This window comes from Sphaerodactylus townsendi, linkage group LG09 (genome assembly GCF_021028975.2).
Source record: "Sphaerodactylus townsendi isolate TG3544 linkage group LG09, MPM_Stown_v2.3, whole genome shotgun sequence".
NCBI classification, from domain to species: Eukaryota; Metazoa; Chordata; class Lepidosauria; order Squamata; family Sphaerodactylidae; genus Sphaerodactylus; species Sphaerodactylus townsendi.
Genome location: NC_059433.1, coordinates 87,304,558 through 87,326,509, shown reverse-complemented (window position 1 = coordinate 87,326,509; position 21,952 = coordinate 87,304,558). Strand labels below are relative to the sequence as shown.

Below are 21,952 nucleotides of genomic sequence, written 5' to 3'. Positions count from 1 at the left end.
GGTTATGGGATATGTAGTTCTCAGGGAGGAAGAGCGGAGCCCTTGCAGGTGTTGGGAGTGCGCATGTGCGGCGGCTCTTGGCGGAAGTATACCCAACGTGGTTGGTTGGGAAGACTTTTGCTTAGGGAAGGAGCGGAGCTGGTGGCCAACCGAGGTTTGTTGGCGGAAGTGACGGGGCGGCCAAGCTGCTGCGGGTAGGCTCGAGGGCAGAGACAAAAACGTATCTTAAGCTAGTGGGAGACTGGGGTGGTGGGAGGGAGGGAGTATGAGAAAGGTCTTTTCGAGGCTTTTCATTCACTAAACACTGTTTGCCGCCCCCTCGTCCCATTGAAACGTCGTAGACTGTTGGTAATTGGTGTGTTGCGGTGGGCGAAGGGGTGCGTGTCGCTGCAATTTTCCTTACAACATTTTTTCCAATTAATTTGCATAGTATATTTGACAGATATAGAAAAAGATACTTCAGAAAAGATAGGAGCAGAAGAGAAAAGAGATCGTACGCAAGCTGTATTAACATAATAATTACACAATGGATCTCAATGTGACGTTCTAATATTATCAGAGAGACTATCACGAGATCTTTAAGCCACTGTCTTCCATCCACCAACTCCGAAACATCTTCACTGGTTAGTGACACTATAGTTTTCCTGAAGCTGAGCACTCTCCGTCTTTGTCAGCGCCCTCCTCCGCAAAAGGGCCAGAGCTCCGAGGTGGGAGAAAGATGGGCTTTATTGACATAAGAGTAACTGCAGCTGCGTAGCATTCCCCTCCATTACACTTGCATACGGAGTGTCCCACGTGCTCGTGAGTGGTTAGTGGGTAAGCTTTAATGTTGCTTTGATGATGATTTAGCTTAGATGAAAAAACAAAACCTGTGTTGCTACTGTATTGTCTTATGACCGTAATAAAGATTCTGATTCTGTGTTGCTAACAATACTACTTTTAGGTCTGTAATTAGAAGGTGTTTATTGCTGTTTGAAGCATGCAGAGAAATTATTTGGAACAAATGTTACCACGTGTTCTACACCAGATGTTAAAGGAGATATGCTTCTTTTATTATTGTACAAAGTTTAATGGAAGAAAAATTTCAGGGTATGGATTTTCAGCAAGAGTGACAGGGGCTACTGCTAAATGATTTGGGGAAATCCAAAACTTTGTTTTTTTGCCCTTTATGCCAGAACACTGTTATATAGCAGATTTCTGCAGTGTCCCTGAGGAACACTCATCAATACCCCTGTGTCTGATCAGTTACTCTGTTATATAATCAGGGGTATTGATGAGTGTTCCTCAGGGACACTACAGAAATCTGCTACAGTGGGAAGGATGCCCTAACATCCTTGGCTGGCCTCTCTTGCTGTGGGTACTCATGGGTTAATTCAAACCTCCTGACTGTTCTTGCCGCTGCTTCCTTTAGAGGTCCTAAAAGCCAGCAGCAGCTTTGAACAGTATCTCCTGATACTGCAGCTGCAGGAGGGAATGAACTGCAGCCAAGGTAAGGAGTAGATGCTGACTCAGTCTCTGCAATGTGAGAGTGCTCGAGATGACACTGCAAAAATGCAAAAGAAAGATGTTGAGTTCTGTATTAATTAAAAGGTGTCATCAATTTGTACAATGACTGTGCACCTATTGTATGATGGTAAATTGTTGTGTGTGTGTGTTTTGTGTGTGTCTACATCTTATTAACTGCTTTCAGAGCTTTTCTTCTGGACTGAGATCCCCCTTTATGTAACAGCCTTGTTATCTTATTGCAGAAATGTCAAATGCAAAAGAAAAGAAGAAGGCCAGGAAAATGAAAAATCAGCCAACCAGTGTGACTTTTCCCTCTGATGGTGGGCCTACTCCCCGCGAGATATGGCGTCAGAATGGAGGCGAAGGAACTCACCAGCGCAGGAAACAAGGTAGTCATTATAATTTATTAGCCGTAATATTAGATTACTTTATTTTGGCCTTATATCCTGCCCTACCCCAGTTGAAAGCTGGGTTCACAGCAGCTCACATACAAACAATATAATACAATAAAATTCAGCCCTGTGGCAATTAAAACCCAATTCTTAACATAAAATTGTAAAAGCTTTGGCGCCAATAAAATATTAGGCACTTAATAGAAAAGTCTGAGCACTAAATCTGTATAGTATATTAAGAGTAACCAAAATGACTCACTCAGTCTGTAAGCTTTCATACAGTGTTTGACAAAAGGCTAGATGTTTTTAAAATGTGGAGAGGGACAGAATGAGGTATTTTCAGGACATGTTATTGGGGCCGTTTTTCTGCTTCTGAAGAGAATCCCACAGACCTTTTCATGTTTTAATTTTTTTAAGCAATAACACCACATGGGCCATCCAAACTCTGTGGCACAACCCTGCCATTCCCATGGAGGCTTCCCAGTGGCCCGGGAAACCTTGAACAGCATCCTACATGTGAGCTCCCAAAGGCACCTGGTGGGCCACTGCGAGTAGCAGAGAGCTGGACTAGATGGACTTTGGTCTGATCCAGCTGGCTTGTTCTTATGTTCTTATGTTCTTAAAAAAGCTTCCCAAACACCAAGAAGCCCCCAATAGGCTGAATAGACCTATGCTGCCTTTTTGGCGGCATAAATCCACGGCCCAGGCTGCCGGCTAAGGCTGGGAGGGAGCCGACTACTGTTGGCTCCTCCCACAGCACGTCCCTGCTACACCAGCGGCAGGGACCCCGGGACACTGGCGCAACATCCAGTGCAGGATCCCAGTGCCAGGGAGAGCCACAGCAGCTGCACACCAGCAAAATCGCTCCTCTGCCAGGGAAAGTGCTTCAGGGAGGAGGAATCCACTGGCACAACCACATGCCACTCCCATCAGCGGATCCCCCCCCCCCTTTGGATAGGGGTGTTAATCCCTAGGGCAGGGGTAGGGAACCTGCGGCTCTCCAGATGTTCAGGAACTACAATTCCCATCAGCCCCTACCAGCATGGCCAATTGGCCATGCTGACAGAGGCTGATGGGAATTGTTCCTAGTTTTATCTGAAACCGATCCCTGGAGAGCCGCAGGTTCCTTACCCTATAGGGTATCTCCACTATTGCAAAAGTGATCACAGAGATATGGAATGGGAAGTGCTATTTTATTATTTATTTAAAATGTTTATACCCTGCCTTTCTATAGTCATAATTGAATCAGTTTACAGAATACAATATAATAATATAACATTAGTAATAAAAGCAGTAACAATAAAATCCAACACAGTATAATAAAATACAATAAAATCACACTGTGCCATAAAAACATCAAGCCTACAATAAAATGCACCTATAAAATCCAGATTGCTATAGGTAAGATTCAGTTGGGCTTGAACTTCTTATATGCCTAGTTAAATGGTTCTAAGTAATTTCCATCTGACGTCATTTGGGTTGCTTATGTATTATGGTGTGCACGTACTGGTAGTCTGATACATCAGAACATTGTTTTACTTCCATCTCTAAAAAAATTTCATTGACTTTATAGAATTGCGTCCTGAAACCTCACGAGGGTTTGCTCATCAAAGCGTTTCCCATGGAATGCCTAAATATTTAACAGGTAAATATCCATGAAGGCATATTCATCCTTGCTTTGAGATCCATGTATTTAAATGTTAAACTGTAAACGAGGTTACAGGGGCTAATAGACTAAGATGTTTGTGGTAATGCAGTTTTGAAAGACTGCTGATGTGTTATGTCTCTGTAAATCTTGAGAGCTGTAGCAAGTTAAAAATACAAACTTGTCTTCATGCTGAGGGATTTAAAGAGGATATAGTTAATTGTTACAGAAACATTTAGCCTATCAGCGGAATTTGATGTTGTCTGCTGTTTATATGTGAAGTTGGATCCAAACCTCAGTGTGCAGAAATCAGCTGTTCAGCCTTCCCTCTTCTGCTGAAGCTCACAACTCTCTCCCCATGTTTGGGGGATCCCAGGAGCAGCGTGGGGTAATATGTGGGAAGATTTTTGGAGGAGAGGGAGGAGAATCGATGAAAATTCCCCTTCCCAGTTGGTAGAAAGCAAAGATGGAATCTGTTGTATTGTTTTTCTTTGTTAGAGATCCCCTAGAATTACCATAGTTACTTTTCTGACAGAGCCCATCCAAAGCGGGGGGAGGGGGGGGGCGCAAATTGCCTGATGGATGGGGTATGCAGGCGGTTAGCGCCAGCAGATTCAACCCGGGGCACTTACTCTGGCAGAGAGGTGAAACCGCTACTGTGCAGCTGCCATCAGCCTCCCCTGGCAGTGGGACTTGGCTTAGGATGCTGCAGCAGTGACCCTGCACCTCTGCTGCTGGTGTAGTGGGGGCGGATCAGCTGTGTGGTCAGGAGAGGAGCTGGCCATTTGCTGATTTGTGCCAGGGATGTTTTACAGCCTCCCCAAGCCACCGGGAAGTCTCTCTGGGAGGGGCAGCATGGTCATTATGCCGCTGCTGCCTGCCTCGCTGCTTGGATATGGCTGAAAATCATGACTACTGAAATGAGTTAGTGTACCCATTAGCAGTTAGACTGCTACTTGATCGAAACTCAGGGAGACCCAGGTTCAAATTCCCCTTACCATGAAACTCACTGGGTGACTTTGAGCCACTCATTCTATCTGAGCCTGACTTCACTGGGTTGCTGCGAAATGGAGAGACCTGTGTAGGCAGAGTGAGCCCCGTGCTTCTTGGGAAAGGGCAGGGGGAAAATGTATTTACATATGTAAATAACCGTTAGGCTGGTTTTAATAATATAAGCCCACCTAATGTGCTAGGATGCAGACAGCTTGTAGTGCTCTGCCTGAGCAAACTGTGAGAATGATGTCAGGCCTGTTAAAACAAAGAACAAGTTCCTATACTTAGGCACAGGTGTCAAACTCATGGCCCTCCAGATGTTCATGAACTACAATTCCCTTCAGCCCTTGCCAGTATAGAAAATGCTCATGTTGGGAGGGGATGATGAGAATTGTAGTCCATGAACATCTGGAGGGCTGCTGCTTCCTTGTCTGGTTTCCTGGTAGCAGTTCTTTTCTTGCTGTAGGGCAGTGGTGGCGAACTTTTGGCACTCCAGATGTTATGGACTACAATTCCCATCAGCCCCTTCCAGCATGGCCAATTGGCCATGCTGGCAGGGGCTGATGGGAATTGTAGTCCATAACATCTGGAGTGCCAAAGGTTCGCCACCACGGCTGTAGGGTGTAGGCAATCATGCAGGTGGTTATTTACAAGCCTATACTTTCCTGGGAAGGAAGGGTAAAAAAAGAATTTGAAAGAAGCCAAAACTTATTAAGAGTTGTCACGGCTTTTTATATTCATACATTAAGCTCCTTCAAGTGTTTGATAGGCTTTATTTTTCCAGTGGAGGATAATAATTTTGGCTGAGCATTGCAGTTTGTGTTGCGATATCTGCCAGGCAACTGGGACCCAAGGCAGGTAACAAAAATAGAACTGTTTAAAACTGGAAAAAGTGTAAGTCACTTCTACCTAATTAAGAGATTTGAAGTTAGCTGCGATTGCCTTGGCCGCACTGCTTTATGAACTGATTTCTTCAGAGGAGAATCCCATCAGGTGGAATTGTAGTCAAGGAAAAGTTTTAGGCAGCTTTTTAAAATATTGCATTCTTTATTGGTATTTCACTGGTCTCCGTTGCCCTGTTTTCTAATATTTCAATACATCCTGAATCTCAGTGAGGTAAGTGGATATCATATGAATTGAATGAATAATCTGTCGTCTTGCACGTTCTGAAGGAGTTCTTCCTCTCAATTTCAGTCTCTCCTTTTGTTCGAGCTCGTGCTGCTGAAATGAAGGCCATGCTGAAGGCAGCTGCGCAGAAGTCTTCCAACACTTTAGTGTTTCAGTCTCTGCCGAGGCACATGAGAAGGCGGGCAATGAGCCACAATATCAAGCGCCTGCCCAGGCGGCTCCGTGAACTTGCCAAAGCAGAGGTGTTTTTCTGTCTTGTGGGTTATGGGCAGAGGCGGAGCACTCACGGGGAAATTGGGGGTCACATGCCCCCAGGCGCACGCCAGCAGGTCACGTGGGGGGGGGTGGAGAATCGCCCCCCACACCCCTCCCCTTGGCCCTGCCCAGCTGCTCCTACAGCCAGTGGGGCCTCTGCTGGTCAAAGGAGCAGCCTGGCTGGGCCACCGCTGGAGCAGGTAAGTAGGAGCGGGGGGGGGGGGCCTGGAGCAGGTGTTGCCCCGGTGCCATTCCCTCCCCCTCCCCACTCCTCTGGTTATGGGAGATATTTCTGTGTACTTTGCTTGCCGTTTCATGTGCAGGACTGAAACTGACATTGCTGTTGACCATCTGGTCAAGTGGCAGGCTTTTGCTTCCCTTGTTCTGGAGGATGGGGATGTGTGATTACTCCTCCAGATACTCTGCTTTGGCCCTTGTGTCCTCTTTCCCTTATTCCATGTGCTTTGTGAACTGCACTGGCTTCTGGCACCTAAAAGAGAAGAAGAGTTTGGATTTATGCTTAGCTTTTCTCTCCCTTCTTTTCCCCACAACAGACACCTTGTGAGGTAGGTGGGTCTGAGAGAGTTCTGAGAGAACTGTGACCAGCCCAACAGGAATGTAGGAGTGGGGAAACAAATTTGGTTCACCAGACAAGCCTCCGCCGCTCATGTGGAGGGATGAGGAAACAAACCTGGTTCTCCAGATTAGAGTCCACCTGCTCTTAACTGCTATACCATGCTGGCTCTCCGGCTAAGAAGCACAGTTCAACTTTTTCTTCCCACATGCATGCAGTCTCTGCCCACTTAGCAGCTTGCTTCTGTTCTGTATTCTTTCATGTCAGCCAATCTATTGACAGGTGAATTTTGGGGGCTCCTTCGGTAGAAAATTTATATCTTTGACCTTCTTTCTTGTAAACCTGCTGGGGGAGGGGTTGTTTCATCAAGCAGAATGGTAGAAATATTTTTGTGAAGTGGCTAATTGACAGTTTGCTGACAACTGATTGGAGGATAGATCAGAATTTGGTAGTCGGCTGAGGTTATTTGGGGTACTAGGAGGATTAGGTTCAGTGAAACGTACCTTTGCAAAACAAAGTAGAGAATTATTTTCAGTTGTGGAGTCTGGCACTTTCAGAGGAGGCCGAGAAACTTGGTAGTTGACGTGGGGGTTGTGCTGTACATAATTCTGGTGTCCTGTCCCTGTGACAGCAATACAAAGTTACTCCATGTCCCCAACTATACAGGTAGAGAAACCTGAACATCAGAAAAAAGAACTCCCAAAAAGCAAGTGTCGTAAAGCCAGGCGACGTCATATAAACTTGGTGGCCGAGTTCAATCGCAGACAGAAGAAAAACATCTGGCTGGAAACACACATCTGGCATGCGAAACGATTTCACATGGTGAAGAAATGGGGTTACTGCTTAGGAGACAGGCCCACAACCAAGTGCTATCGGGCCTGCTACCGAGCCATGGCGAACCACTGCCTGCTTCAGGTGCCCTGAAAGTTTATGAATGTTGTACCTGGGCAGGAGGGGATGTGTGACTGGTTGGTCTTAAAATCACTCGTTGCCCTCTTTAGTAGAGCAGTTGAGATCCCATCCCAGGAGGAAGAAAGATGAAGCTGACTGACTTGGCTGCCTCTGACCAGTTTTATATTTTATTTATTTATTTTATTTCTCTATTTATATCCTGCTCTCTTCAACAGGGCTCAGGGCAGCAAACAATAAAACAGTCATAAAAACAGTTCAGATACATAGAACCAATAGAATGAGCTCAGATGGGGACTTCCCTCCCTCCCTGCTGTGCCCATGGAAGGCCAAAGAGAATAACAGTCAGGTTAGGCCAGCTGGCCAGATGGAAATGCCTGGTGGAAAAGCTCCATCTTACAAGCCCTACGGAAAGAGTTTAGGTCCCACAGGGCCCTGATCTCACTCGAGAGCTTATTCCACCAGTTAGGGGCCAGGGTCATAAAAGCCCTGGCCCTTCTAGTGGCCAGCTGGATATCCCGTGGGTCAGGAACCTCCAACAGATTTCCCTCCGACGTGTGGCAGGACCTAGCAGGACAATACGGTGAGACGCGGTCCTGTTCTTTCCCCCCCATGTCTGTTGGCTCTGGTTGCTAACCATTAATAATGAAGACTTTTTGGCCTTGTATGTTTGTAGCTAAATGCAGTTCTTACAATAGTACAGGGTTTCAACCTAGGATTGATTAGCACTTCTGTTTAGCTTACAGGATGAATTCACAGTGCTGGGTTTTTTTAACCTTCACCAAAAGCACCTTTTCCTTTTCCCTACCACAGACTTCCTTATATCGTAAAGGTAAAGTTGATGAAACTACAACACATCCTGGATTTTGACACAGATCTGCAAGGGCACAATAACAGCATCTTTGTGATTGTGGTGCAGGATTATCAGAACTCTCTAGCTAGGCAGCTTGGCCTGACTCCATCTTATGCCTTTTGTTAACAGCAGATCCTTTTTTATTTGAAAAGACATATTCCAGCCACTGCTGAAGGAGGCAAGGAGCAGTTTCTAGGTGCTGTAGCATCTGATTTGCATCCTAAAACTTCCAGGTTTAGTCTAGCTAAAAATATTGGATGTGAACGACTCCGCCTGAGATTCTTGAGAACTACTGTGAGTCACATTGGACAGTATTGACCTCAAGGGAGGCGCAAGGGTCTCACTCAGTAGAATGTTGCTTGATGTGTTCAGTCGCCATCTATTTCAGTTCACTGGGTTGAACATGTGGCTCATTTCTCTAAAGTGTAAGGTTTAGTTATGAGAATCATAGAGTTGGAAGAGACCACGAAGGCCATCAAGTCCAACCCCCTGCAATGCAGGAACACACAATCAAAGCACTCCTGACAGATGGCCATCCAGCCTCTTTTCGAAATCTCCAAAGGAGGAGACTTCACCACGCTCTGAGGTAGTGCATTCCACTGTCGAACAGCCCTTACTCTCAGGAAGTTTTACCTGATGTTTAGGTGGAATCTCTTTTCCTTCACCTTGAACTCTAACTACTGCTGGAAAACTGACTCTATTTTAAAAAATCTAGCCTTATCTTACTGCTCATGCCAGATTTAATTTTAATAGCTTTTCTTTCTGTCAGGATTTATCATACTACTGTTGCCTGGAGTTGGTAGGAAAAGAGGAAGCACTCCTAACAGCCCTTGCTCGAATGTGCAATGTAGATACAGGTAATATTTTGAAAAATGCTGGGTCAGGAGGCTCTGAGCCCATCCCCTACCTTGATGGGAGCTTGTAGGGTGACCTTGGAAGGTAAACAGCATCTGCCTTTTTTTAACATGTTCCTCCTCAGGGCCAACATTTGCAGCTATTCCTTGCTTAGCTGGGAGGCGCCAGGGCGCTCTCACTTTGTACCGAAAAGATCAGTACCCTGAAGGCACTCTTGGTCCGGTTACATTTCTTTGGAAGGCCAGAAATGCATCCAACAGTGATTCTGCTGTCCGTCAGTTGTGGATATGGACACATCCGACCTTTAAGGAGGTATAAGCCTTGCTGCTTTGTTTTCCCTTAAAACCTGTGAAATGCTTATGTTGCAGGAAGTACTGAAAAGTGCAGTCACCTTCTGGCAAATGTCAGCAGCCTTTCCTTCTGCAGCAGAAACTTGGGGCCAGTTCCCAAATTTCCCTGGCAGTCACTTTGCTTCCTGTGGTAGAAGAACAGGGTTTGTATGTGTGTTCACACATCTTCCTCTTCTGCCATGCACATTATATAATGTGTGATGACATGAGAAGCAAGCCTCTGTCTGGAGTACCTCCCAGGGACAGATGTCATGGGCAGTCCAGTGCACAGGTGTTATCTTGAGGGGGTGGGGGAAAGTATCCAAAGAGGATGAACATGAGCTGACATTTTTCATCTTGGATTGTACTGCTGAAATTGTGTGGAATTTGGATTCCATCAGTGGAAGGTGCTGATGGTCACATCTTTTTCCCACATTTCCCTCTTCCCAGCAATCTATTCTGGCCCTACAGAAAGCTTATTACCAGGATCATGGGACCCGTGTGATCTAGTAGCAGTCGCGAAGCTTCAAGGGGGTGGGGGGTGCGCTGTGAACCAGGCGCACGCCTGGGGGGTGCGGAAAATCACCCCCAGGCCCCTCCCCCTTTCCCCCCTGCGGCACCCCCCCACCCCGCTTCCCACACTCACCTTAGTTTCTTTTTCAGAACTTTTTCAGGCTGCAAAAGGCCTGTTTGCAGTAAAAACGGCCTGAGGGACTACAGTTCCCAGGAGACCTTGGGGTTCACAAGGTCTCCTGGGAAGTATAGTTCCCATCAGGCCGTTTTTACTGAGAACAGGCCTTTTACAGCCTGAAAAAGTTCTGAAAAAGGAAAGGAACTAAGGTAAGTGTGGGAAGGGGGGGCACCATGAGGGGGTGGCCATGGGGGCGGAAAATTAGAATGCACACCGGGTGCAGTTTGACCCAGCTACGCCTCTGTCTAATAGCCATGCGGTCAGGAGGCTGCAAGATATTAAGCGTACATACCTTCAAAGTCAATCTGTAGGCCCACTCCACAAGTAATGTGTGTTGTGCTAAGTGCTGTCAGGTTCTTTCAACTCATGTCAACCCTATGAATCAATGTCCTGCAAGATGTCCTCGCGTTAAAAGCCTTCCGCAGGCCTTGCAAACTGGAGGGCTGTGACTTCCTTTATACAGTCCAATCCATGTTGGGTCTTCCTCTTTTCCTCTTTTCCTGCAGTCTTCAGTCTTTCCACAAGTAGTACCATGTCCCTTAATCTATTGAGAAGATGACCTCATCAAATTTGAACTTTCCTCTCAATCTCTCTCACTTAGGACATTCTGGCTGAGCTGAAAACACTCTGCCGTTGTACTGAGCCCTTGGAACTGTGTAACCCCAAACCTGCTCTGACGTTGCCCCAAGAAGAAAACAAAACTGATGTAGCTGAAGAAACTGGCAAAAAAAGAAAGAGGAAAGATGAAGAAATGGTTGTCCCTGTGAAAAAAATTATTGGTGATGGAACCAGAGACCCCTGTCAGCCATATTGCTGGATATCTCAAACTACTGGGATAGTGATCAGGTATTTCTTAAAAGTAGTAGCATTTACATACTTAAGCACTGTAAGGTCTTTTGCGCTGTCCTTGAACTGTCTGATGACTACAGGATTCATTTTTTGCTGTATAACTCTTATTTCTTCCAGTGACTTGACCATGGAGATCCTCCGATATAGACTGGTTGGTCCTCTCTCAACCTGTGTCCTTACAGAGGCACTCAAAGCTGCTGCCATCCATACTGTAAGAAAATCCATTGCTGGCATGTTTGTTCACAGCCCCAAATGCTAGAATAGTTATGCTGATAGATGCCAGAGCCATGTGAAACAGTAAAACTAGTTACTTGTGTTTATACAAGAGTGCAGAACCTTTCAGAAATGTCCATGGAGCATTTTGTGCTCTGAATGGCTAATAAAATCTGCTGGGCTTTCACATTGTAAAGGTTTGCTTAAGAATGGAGTCTTAAAAGGATTAAAGTACAATCCAGTTCTAGAAATAAATGAAATCGGGATTTTGTGGGAATATTGTGTGTATACCTTGTGTGGCCACTGGGTAGCAGAAGTTCCACAAATGGTGCTTGGAGCCCAGAGTCTTTGGCACTCCTGTATATGATCTGGCAGACCGATAGTCTAGCTCTCTCGTCCAGCACACTAGAAGCATGTTCTAAGTGTAGCAGCTGCATGGATATTGGTGTTGTATCCAGTACAGGGATTTTGAATCCCTTACTCTTTGCAGTTCTTTACACTTCTGGGGAACTTTATTTGCAAGGCCCTGCGACCTGTGAGGACTCATGGCCCTGTGGTTTGGTGGACTGCAGTGAGGAGGGAGATGTGGGGCGAGCAACATCACTGCCTTCTTGTTCCACAAAAAGAGCTTTGTTGATCAAAGAGGCAGGAAGTGCGACTTTATCCCCTTCCCTTTCCCAGCTTCTTGGGGTGGGAAGGAAAATCTATGAGAACTTTCCACTGATGCATCTCTGGATCCGACCTAGTGTGTCAGCTCGTGTTTGGATTGAGATACTTATGAAAAACCTTGTCCAGTACTTGTTAGTTTGATATTGATTTTTTTTAAAGTTATGCTCTAACCAGCTCTAGTGTAGATCCTGATGCCCTATGCGAGAATTACAAATGTGACACAACAAGCTATTCAGCAGGCTAAGGGTTGGATCATGTGCAAAGTCAATGGAAGAGAGAGAGGCCCAATACTGTCTTCTCACCAGCTACTTGTGAGTGCTTTCTAGGCAATGTTAAGGATTGGAAGGCCCTAGTCCAGTGGTTCTCAACCTATGGGTCGCAACCCCTTTGGGGGTCGAACGGCCCTTTCACAGGGGTTGTCTAAGACTGTCTGCATCAGTGTTCTCCATCTGTAAAATGGTTAAATGTTAGGGTTGGGGGTCACCGCAACATGAGGAACTGTATTAAAGAGTCACGGCATTAGAAAGGTTGAGAACCACTTCCCTAGTTCTGGTGAAATACTACATGATACAGGCATTGAAGGGTAGCTAGACAACAGTATGAAGCCTCTACCTCCAGTGAAAGACTTTGTATGGGCAGAAATGCTTTACAGGAGCCAACTTTTATTTTTCTCCCTGTCTCATATGGATTCGCTGTCTTCCTAGGACCTGGATACTACAGATTCTGAAATTAACAGTTGGTGGGCAGAAAATTGCAGAAATCCTGATCAGGTGGCTCTTCATCATCGTCAAGAAGCCATCTTTGATCTTTTGCAAGGTAAATATTGCTCATGCTCCTTCCCCTTCTATCTAGTGAGGATTTCACTCATGGATTCTTAATTCCGCAGTTCATCAAAGGGTAATCAGCATTTATTTGGCTTCGAATGTGGCTTCTTAGGGAATGTTTATCCAGGTGTAATAAAGTAGCATTCAAACAAAATGTTACTTTTGCAGTTTTCAAGGGGTACAGATAGCCACTCATAAAAAGAATGAGAATATAAAATGCTTTCACAAAGATAGGTATCTTTTAAAGAAGTTGTGTAATTCATTGCCATTTGGAGATCCATAGGACTTTGATTTTCAGCTGGGGAAATCTAAAGGCAGGGTGTTAAGTTTTGCTTTTGGCAAACTGTACATGGGGTTGGATCCTGTCTGGTGTAATCATTGCCGTGCGGGGTGGGGCAGTGAATCCCAAGAAAAGGACAGGAAGCAAAGTGGGCATCTTCAGTGGGAAGGAGTGGAGGTCTGTTCTATTTCAGAATGTGGTTAGGAGCATCCCTTTGTCCTGAAATACCGAAAGTCTGAAGGGGATAGAGTCGGTTGAATACCAGACTGGGAAACGTTCCTATATCTCCCTTCAGGGTTTACATTTTCTCTTTTAAACACATAACCAAAGACAGTTAATTGAGGTTCCTGGTTACGGTGTAATTGAATACATTCTTGCGTGGATGCTGCTTGCCCATTTGTAAACCAAATGTGAACTGTGCAGCAGCAGTCTAGCATGTTTCTGTGTACTGATATTTATTGGTGAAACTGTTTAAGGGTGCATCCCTTTCTTGTGTGTGTTTTTAAGGGTTAAGTTCCTCAGACATTCCGTCAGGTACTGTATTGGGTTTGACTGTTGGGGATCCGCGAGTGAATTTGCCGAAAAAGAGGTCAAAAGCCATGCCAAATCCAGAAAAATATCAAGGTAAAGTGTCCTCTGAAACATAACTAACCCACCATATTAAAGAGTGTTCATGCATTAAAATACCAAAAATAACTTGAATTGTCACTGTCCTCTTAATGACTGTGAAATGTTCCAGGTAATAAAGTTGCTAGGTCGAGGCATGCATGATGAATGAGGATTATATGGCAGTTAGCAGCTGTGAGAAAGGTATGGCACCGAAATGGTCTTGTGCTCAGTGGAAGCCTCTGTTAAGCTATACAGATGATCCAGGTTCGAATCCTGGCGAGGCCAACAGGTGCTGTAACCTGAGATAAACATTCAGCTTCTGTTAAGTCCTGTAAAGGTGTGCTTAGGTGTGCTTATGTCTGCCTACTAGAGAACATAAATTCCATGGTGAACTAGGGAAATGCTCAAAGTTCCATGCCTGTGAAATGTGCCTATTATTCTTATTCAGCTTCAGGTACCTTTTCTGTAATTATTTTAAGAGCCAGGAATTTCATTATTCAGTGACATCAACCTTGTTTGCCAATCTGATAAGTTCACAAGGTCATGATTTCATTTCTAACCATTTTTTTTCTGCATGCAAATGCCTCTCTTTAGTAAAGGGCAAAAAAAAAACCAATTTGCAGAACTTTATCTATCTGAAAACCCTTTGGCTTTTCTCCCATTTAAGGTCTAGATCTCTGCTGCTTCCTTGAGAATGTAACCAAATTGGAGAATTGTCCCATCAAGGCCAGCTATCCCTCTTCTGACCAGAAACAATTCTCCAGTTTCTTTTGCAGAATACCTTTCCTTGCTCTGTGGCTTGAGATCCTGTTAACTGGCGCCAGGAACTGAAGGTTGGGTAAAGTGCACCTGCTTTGGCTGTGTGCCTTGGTCCTTCCTTGCCTTTTCAATCAAGGGCAGTTCTGCCGTCCTTGCCACTTTGCCTTGTGAGAGACCTCTCTGCTTCTCAATACCTGGCAACTTCCATTTGTGATATTGTTGGGTGTTACACAATAAAAGTGTGTTTAATCCCTGTTTCAAAGGTTCTTCTTAGCAGTTGACTGCTTCCTAAATTGAATGACCCTTTATTGAAAATCCTAAGACCGTTCGCATCAAGAACAGTGTCTGCTACTCTTCTAAGAGAAGTCTACCAATAGGCGCTTTCAGGCTACAATCTGGAAACGGACAAGATTAAGAGTGTTTCATAACCTTTCCGTAGTTTGCTGTTGTGCTTTCTCCCTTTGTTTATTGTTTGGTTCTTTGTTTTCTTAGATGGTGAGAAAATTAGACAGTTGACCTTAGGAGGTGTCTCTGCAGAGTGCGCGCAGAGTTTTCTCTGGGACCGGAACGTTTGTAACAGTGTCACAGAAAATAAAATGCCAGAACAGGTAACTTCTTAACATCATCAATAGCTATGAAGAAGGTAAATATTAATGTATGTAAATCTACAGCGTTGTTGAGCCTGTGAATTTTGAGTAGACGCCATCGCAAGATGGTGCCATGGAGGCTGAGGCTGGTCACAGAATCAACGTGCTTTAAGGCTATTGCTGTGTGGCAGTTAGGAAGCTAGTTTATTGCAGGTAACTGTGAGCTGGTTCTGTCCCATTCGTGTGAGGCAAAGGCCCTGCTCCTTTTTTCCTAGAAAACTGAGAGGACTTTGTTTTCATGTTGTTCAGATGGATGTGGGAGGGGCTTGCCCTCACTTTTTACAAAGAACTCCTATGGTTCTCAGATTCCAGTTTACCTTGAGGGAAAAATAAACTTGCATGTAAATCTAAGTGGTATTGTTTTGAGTTTTACCTCCTTTGAAAAAAACGTTCTTGATTTTAGAGTGTCTTGTCTGCTTTTATCATCTCAGAACCTAAATAGTTTGAGAAGTAAACTCTTGGTACCCGGATCATATCTTGACTTGGGCCCACAAGAATCCAAGATTCCTATACTTCTGATTCAGCAGCCTGGAAAAATAGCTGGAGAAGATCGACCAGGTTGGGGAAGTGGCTGGGATATTTTGCTGCCCAAAGGTTGGGGCATGGCTTTCTGGCTTCCTCTTGTAAGTGATCTTCAGTTTGAAATACAGGGGGAAATTGACATTAATTGCTTTGATGTGTGTTTGATTTTTTTATTTGCTTACAATACCGGTTACCATGACTAGATTAGTCCTGTGAAGGAATGGAACAATTTCCACCAATTTCCTCATTTGGTTCTTGTTACACTTAATAAGGTTGGTTTTAGGGGGGGAAGGAAACAGTTCTGCTCAGTTCCACACAAAGGAAAGAGACATCAAGACCGAATGTCTTGCTGGGCTGGAGAAATGCAACTCAAAGGTGGTTTTGAGAACTGAAATGTAGGTCTGCCCTCACTGATTGACTGAGATCTGGGTGGGATTGCAAGATCTAAGCTATATAAACTAGAGTAACCAGATACTGAGTAGATATGATAAATAAATGAAATAATGGCAAGTTGGAGGCAAAAGCTGTGAAGATATCTCTGTGGGGTCATGGCAGGTGCAACAATGAAGTTGAGCTTAAGTGAATGACTGTATTTTATCACCTGCTAGGACAGGGAACAGTTCAGTTAGGCTTGACTTGGATACATTTATCCCAGCTTCCTTACTCCAAATGATCTTAGTTGTTTTGTGTAAATTACTCAAAACATTCTTTTTAAATATCTATTAATTCTTTTAAAAATCATAAAAATTCGATGTGTTTTATAAGCATGTTGGCCTCTGAAGCTTCTCCTACCCTGTGTCTAAAGCTGCCTCTCTGATAATTCTGAGTTGACTGGGTTCTATAAGGATATAAAGAAAAGCCTAATGTTTTAACATGGAAGTTCATTTATCTTGCAAAAACATAAATTCTAGTCAAAGGTCTTCTGCATGACATGGCCTGTGCTTGCATGATGGTAGGTGCTGGAGTGTGTATTGTGATGCAGAAATTCTACAGGTACCCTGTAAGGGAATAAATTGCTGTGTTTGGAACTAATAATACAAAAACAGAGAGCAAAAGTTGCACATTGTGAATGGAGAATATCTTCTAATATAACCATGTGTCTCTAGGAATATTATAGTGAACAGTGGTGTAATGTATTCTTGTGAAATTCCTGATTTTCCCCTTAGATCTCCTGAAAGCTCTGTCTTTAGGAACATGGCCTTATCTGAATGTTTACCCTTTTCTCCGCTCTGCCGCCTGAGCTGTGGAGGCTTATCTGGGGAATTCAGTTTAGCCTGTACACTCCAACACATGCCAGCTGGGTGACCTTGGGCTAGTCACAGCTCTTCGTAGCTCTCTCAGCCCCACCTTCCTCACAGGGTGTTTGTTGTGACGGGGGAAGGGAAAGGAGTTTGTAAGCCTCTTTGAGTCTCTTGTACTAGGCTGAAAGTCTTCAACTAAGAATGTTTCTTTTTGCACTAGTTTAAAACCTCTGCTTCATAACGGAAAGGGAGGGAGAGTAGTTGAAACAGTGGAAATCTTTCAGAAGTCCTCTCGTCCTTTCAGTATGTCCTCTCGTTCAGAAGTGTCTGAGATGATTGAATGCTATTGCCTTGTAGATCTATCGAGGTGCCCGAGTGGGTGGCTTGCAGGAGAGTCTGAAACATTCTCTGTATAAGAGAACTCCTCATGCTCCCAATGATTACCCAGACTGTCCTGCGGGTGTCCAGTTTGCCAGAGAAGAAGAGAGGTATCTTCTTGACAAATTTAAGAGGTAAATGTCTGAAATGAATTGTTTTGATCTTTCAAAAGGCTCCTTTTTGATCTGTAGATGACCTGGTCGTGTTAAACCATATAAATGCAGCTAGTAAGTAACTTCTACATTTAAAGCATCTTACAAACTGATTGTAAGTATAGATACATTTTAACTGTAATAACACTTTCTGCAGCGGCCCCAAACACACTTTAAATGCAAATGCAATATGTTAAGACAAAGTTCTTCTTTTCTCAGCTAATCATTAGGGGGAAATTCCAATTTTAAAAAATCTTAGCTCAAATAAAAGTTTGTAAGAACATCTATTTGCACAGGAATATTCTGTCACTGCTTCTAAACAGGAGATGTTATTCTTTTGTCACAGGCATCCTCCTGCGAAAAGACCAAATTACATTAAACATGGGACCCTGGCACCATTTTTCTGTCCCTGGGAGCAGCTGACACTGGATTGGAAGGTTCGGAATGAAGCTGGTCAGGAAGATGAGAACTCGTCCGTCCTAGATGTTGAGGACATGGCTGCCGAGAAGGATGCTTCTTGTGGCCCCAGAGTGTTTGTACCAGAGTCTTCCGTAACAGGCCAGTTAAGGAAGGAAATGGATGCCTCCTTCCAAAGCAGCATGCAGACAGAAGATGTGACTGACATGACAGATCTATGTAAGAAAGATGAAGCTTCTTCAAACGATGCCTTTTGTGTCCTCAGGTATGTGGAATAAATCCCTAATTGTTCTATTGGCCAACATGGTGTAGTGGAAGGTCTAGGACACAGGTGTCAAACTCGCGGCCCTCCAGATGTTATGGACTACAGTTCCCATCATCCCCTGCCAGAACACTGCTGGCAGGGGATGATGCAGAACTAGCGAATCCTGTGGAAGGCTTGCTGTGGCCTACTATGATCCTAGGATCTAAATGTCCTGGATTCAAAACTCCACTCCACTGTGGAAGCTTGCTGGTTATCTTGGGCCAGCCACAGCCACAGTCGAATCTTACTTACTGAACTGCTGTGAGGATAATGTGGAGGAAGAGAGAATAATGCTGTAAACAGTTTTGGATCTCCATTGAGGAGAAAAGCAGCACAGTGGAACCTCAGTTATCGTTGCCTTTGGATATTGTTGTTTTCTGTTTTTGCCGGTCCCCCCTGGCCATTTTTTGCCTTTGGTTTTCTCTGGCACCTCGGTTTTTGTCTATGCAATTTGCGTAAATGTACACTTTTTGCGCAAATTTGGTGTGCTGTTTGTGTAGCACATGCGTAAATGGTGTAGCCTCGGTTTTCGCCAGTTTTGGTTTTCGCTGAGCATCACCGAATGGATTACCGGTGAAAACCGAGGTTCCACTGTACATAAATACCTCCGATACATACATGGGAGAAATATACTTCTGGCCCCCAAGAATTGTTCATGGAGACTAGCCTGTGTTGCCTTGGGATAGAAGTGAGCCCTGAGGGACAGTATCCTCTTGAGCCTGACCTTGTGTTCCCTTTGACTCGCAGAGCAAGCTCCAAAATTTAGGAGCCTGGCTTGTTTTTCAGCCTTTGGGGTTTTGTATTTTATGACCATATTATCCAATTAATGCTGCCACAAAACCTGGTTCTAAGCTCTTCACAGTTTCTCTTGCAGTTTTGTTAATGTTGTGACAGAAGCATTCTAGTATATACATATAGGATAACCCATGTTGTCATCATCAAACCAAAAACTAACTTCTAGCCCTAATGTAACTTCTTCCAAACTTCTCATAACTCCATGGCTCTCAAAAGCTCCCTTTGTTTCAGTATTAGGGCCAGTAAAGAAAAGCAACTGCTCTTTAAATGAATTCTTCTGATACTGCTGAATGGTGTTTGTGGCAGCTCCATGCAGGACTTGCAGCTCCTCCAGCAGGTAGAAGGGCCATGCTGGCAGACACCAGAGTGGCATGGCAGGTATGCTCTGGAAAGGAGCAGGCCAAGCAAGTAGCCAGCCTCAATAATACACCCACTGGATTGGGCTCGATTGCTGAACTGTGGCCTGTCAGCCTAGGCAGCCACACCCCATGTGCCTGTGAGGAATAGGAAAAGGCAAAGGAAAAAAGAAAAGCAGGGGTGAGGCCATGTGAGGAGAGGGAGGAGCTTCCCTGATAAAAGAAGAAGAGTGGCAGAACTCAGGAAATCGAAGAGAAGAAGAGGAAAGGGAGGACAAGAAAGGCAGAAGGTTTGCTTAGTGTCATAACCCTCTATCATCTTAGCCTGGGTCCAGCCATATTTCTTTCTACTGAATGCTTACTGCTTAAGCAGGCCTGGGAATGTTATACAATCTGTGTTACACAACAGATAATGTTGATTTTGTTGACAGGTAGAAATATATATAGTTGCTTTTCATAACTTTCTTCTTCCCTCCCTCCCCCTGCAAATAAGTGATTTCGTTCAGGGTGCAAGCCAACTGTGATTATCTTAACTGCCATCCTTCCAAGTCACTCCACTGGTCCACTCAACACGAACTCTCTCTCTCACCCCACATACTTCAACAGACAATGCTTCTGTTTTCTGTTCGCCTGTGGAGTGTGTTGTTTTACTTAAGCCCTAAATGAGATCTGCACAATCCTGCTGGTTTTTATTTTGTGTGCATACACTCATCCTTGGCAAATTCAGCAATAGAATATGGATGCACAGTGCATTACAGGACAAGCTAACATGTGATATCCTTTCAATAGGAACAGGAAAACATTACGGCAGGTATCAGCCTGGTGTCAGCCTGTGCATGTGAAAACTCGGAGAATCAGGCGCCGTGCATCCAAGTTGGATCAACAGGAATTGTCTGAAGAAGCCGTCTTGCCTGTTGTTCGGTGCTTTCCTAGGGCACTGATCTGGGTCTGCTTGACCCTTCTTAAAAAAGGTAGCCCTGAATTGCACACCATGGTCTGCATCCCTTCAAAAGAAGATCTGCTTCAGCTCAGTAAAGATCAAAACTTCTGCGGCCCTCAGGAACCTAAACATAGTGATGTCTTCAAGAAAAAGGTTTTAAAGCAAAAGGAGATGAAAAAGAGGGAGAAGACTGGGCAGGCAGCCCAAGTTAGCACATCAAGTGCCTTGCATGTAACCAAGCAAGAAGATCTAACTCTGGGTTTATGGCCTGACTCGCTGCCAGATGTAACATCCCACTGTTCCAGAATTCTCTTGGGGTTTGTCACTCAGGGGGATTTCTCGTTGGCCTTTGGCTGTGGAGAGGCTCTAGGATTTGTCAGTCTGACAGGACTACTGCAGATGTTGCTGGATCAGCCAGAAGAACAAAAAGGGCTTGTTTTGTTAAGAAATCCATCCTCACTTCAGTATAGATTTGCTAGACTTACTGTTGAAGTTTAACTTTGCTTGGAACTCTCTGCTACCAAGGAGTCTGTTCTGTGAAAACATATGGCTTCTTCACCTAGACCAGGCGTCTGCAACCTGTGGCTCTCCAGATGTTCATGGACTACAATTCCCATCAGCCCCTGCCAGCATGGCCAATTGGACATGCTGGCAGGTGCTGATGGGATTTGTAGTCTATGAACATCTGGAGACCCACAGGTTGCAGACCCCTGACCTAGATGCAACGCTTCCCCCCAAGTATATCTCACTTTTGTCCATATGCAGTTTGAAATAGACTTGACAGTAAACTGAAAATTTGTCTGTACCATGTGACATCAGTGTAAAAGCCATGTTGCTTAGAATTTTTATGTGCATTCTTACAACAAAAACACGCAGCCAATTTTTTTGTGACAAACTTTCATTTTAATTGACAAATGTTTTGCCTTGGTGAAGGAACTGCTCTCCTTTTCTTGTGCAGCTGAAACCAGACACATAAAAATTAGCTTTTTCTCACTGCTGTGTATCGATGAGGCAAACTAGTTTGAGCCCCTGTGTACAGCAAATGGGCTGTTTGAATCTGCTGCTTTTTGTGACCGAGCTACGTACAAAACGATACCCACTTTCATGCATTTCCCCCTTTCTGTTCAGAAACAGTGCATTTTGTCTGAACTTGCTGTAAGAGTGGGATGCTCTGTGGTTAAAAGCTGTTAAAAGCCAATTGTAATGAGGGCTGGCCTTCACTCTTCTGAATGTAGCCTGCATTGTTTTCTGCTTTGGAGACGAGTCTTCAGCGTTGTTGGTAAAAGCTGGACGATTTGCCTTTTTAAATCATACAGTATGTTGTGATGGGAATGTGAAATTATGACTTTTTTACATGGGTGTACACTGTTCCAATCAATAAGCACCTGCATATAGTTTCAGAAAGCAATAAACTTCCTCACAGTATAAAATTAATGTGTTTTTTAATCCTTCTAAAGATGTGTTTGAGGAAGACACCTACTGCCTGCTGTGGCACGTTAAGTAGTAACCAACAAGGCATGTCTGGGATTGAGGTTATTGTCTCCTGCCCCGAGGAAATGAATTGCCAGTCTCAGATTCTGAGTGACCTTTTTGATCATGCTTAAGAGTCAACAGCTTGTACTTGCATCTGGCGAAGGGAGCTTCAGCTCTCAGAAGTTATGCTGGAAACCTTGTTGGACTCTAAGGTACTTCTGGACTTGAATTTAGCTCTTCTGCAGACCAACATGGCTATTTCTGTGAAGTTATTTTCCAACTCACCTTTTTTTTGTCACGTCGAGAAGTATACTGTAGGGCAAGGAAGAAAACAGATTTAAAGATGCTGTCTTATAATTAAATAAAAGTCATATGAACAGTCAGATGGGTCTAG

General features: G+C 44.4%; 1 protein-coding gene across 8 annotated transcripts; it reads left to right on the top strand.

Annotated features, from left to right (window-relative positions):
- The first annotated feature begins 80 nt into the window (after window positions 1-80).
- On the top strand, window positions 81-21,515 carry POP1 (POP1 homolog, ribonuclease P/MRP subunit). Of its 8 annotated transcripts, none has more exons than XM_048507433.1 (16): window positions 81-194; window positions 1,749-1,895; window positions 3,472-3,543; window positions 5,731-5,906; window positions 7,160-7,408; window positions 9,025-9,112; window positions 9,235-9,422; window positions 10,732-10,976; window positions 11,097-11,190; window positions 12,566-12,677; window positions 13,473-13,589; window positions 14,826-14,941; window positions 15,412-15,603; window positions 17,101-17,255; window positions 17,620-17,955; window positions 19,935-21,515. In XM_048507433.1, exons 2-16 carry the CDS (start codon window positions 1,751-1,753, stop codon window positions 20,581-20,583), a joined length of 2,934 nt encoding a protein of 977 aa, XP_048363390.1. In that variant the 5' UTR covers window positions 81-194; window positions 1,749-1,750; the 3' UTR covers window positions 20,584-21,515. The 8 variants fall into 8 exon arrangements, with proteins under 8 accessions (XP_048363390.1, XP_048363392.1, XP_048363395.1 ...); XM_048507435.1 differs by lacking the exon at window positions 81-194 and adding an exon at window positions 274-377; XM_048507438.1 differs by lacking the exon at window positions 81-194 and adding an exon at window positions 286-355.
- Window positions 21,516-21,952: the final 437 nt, after the last annotated feature.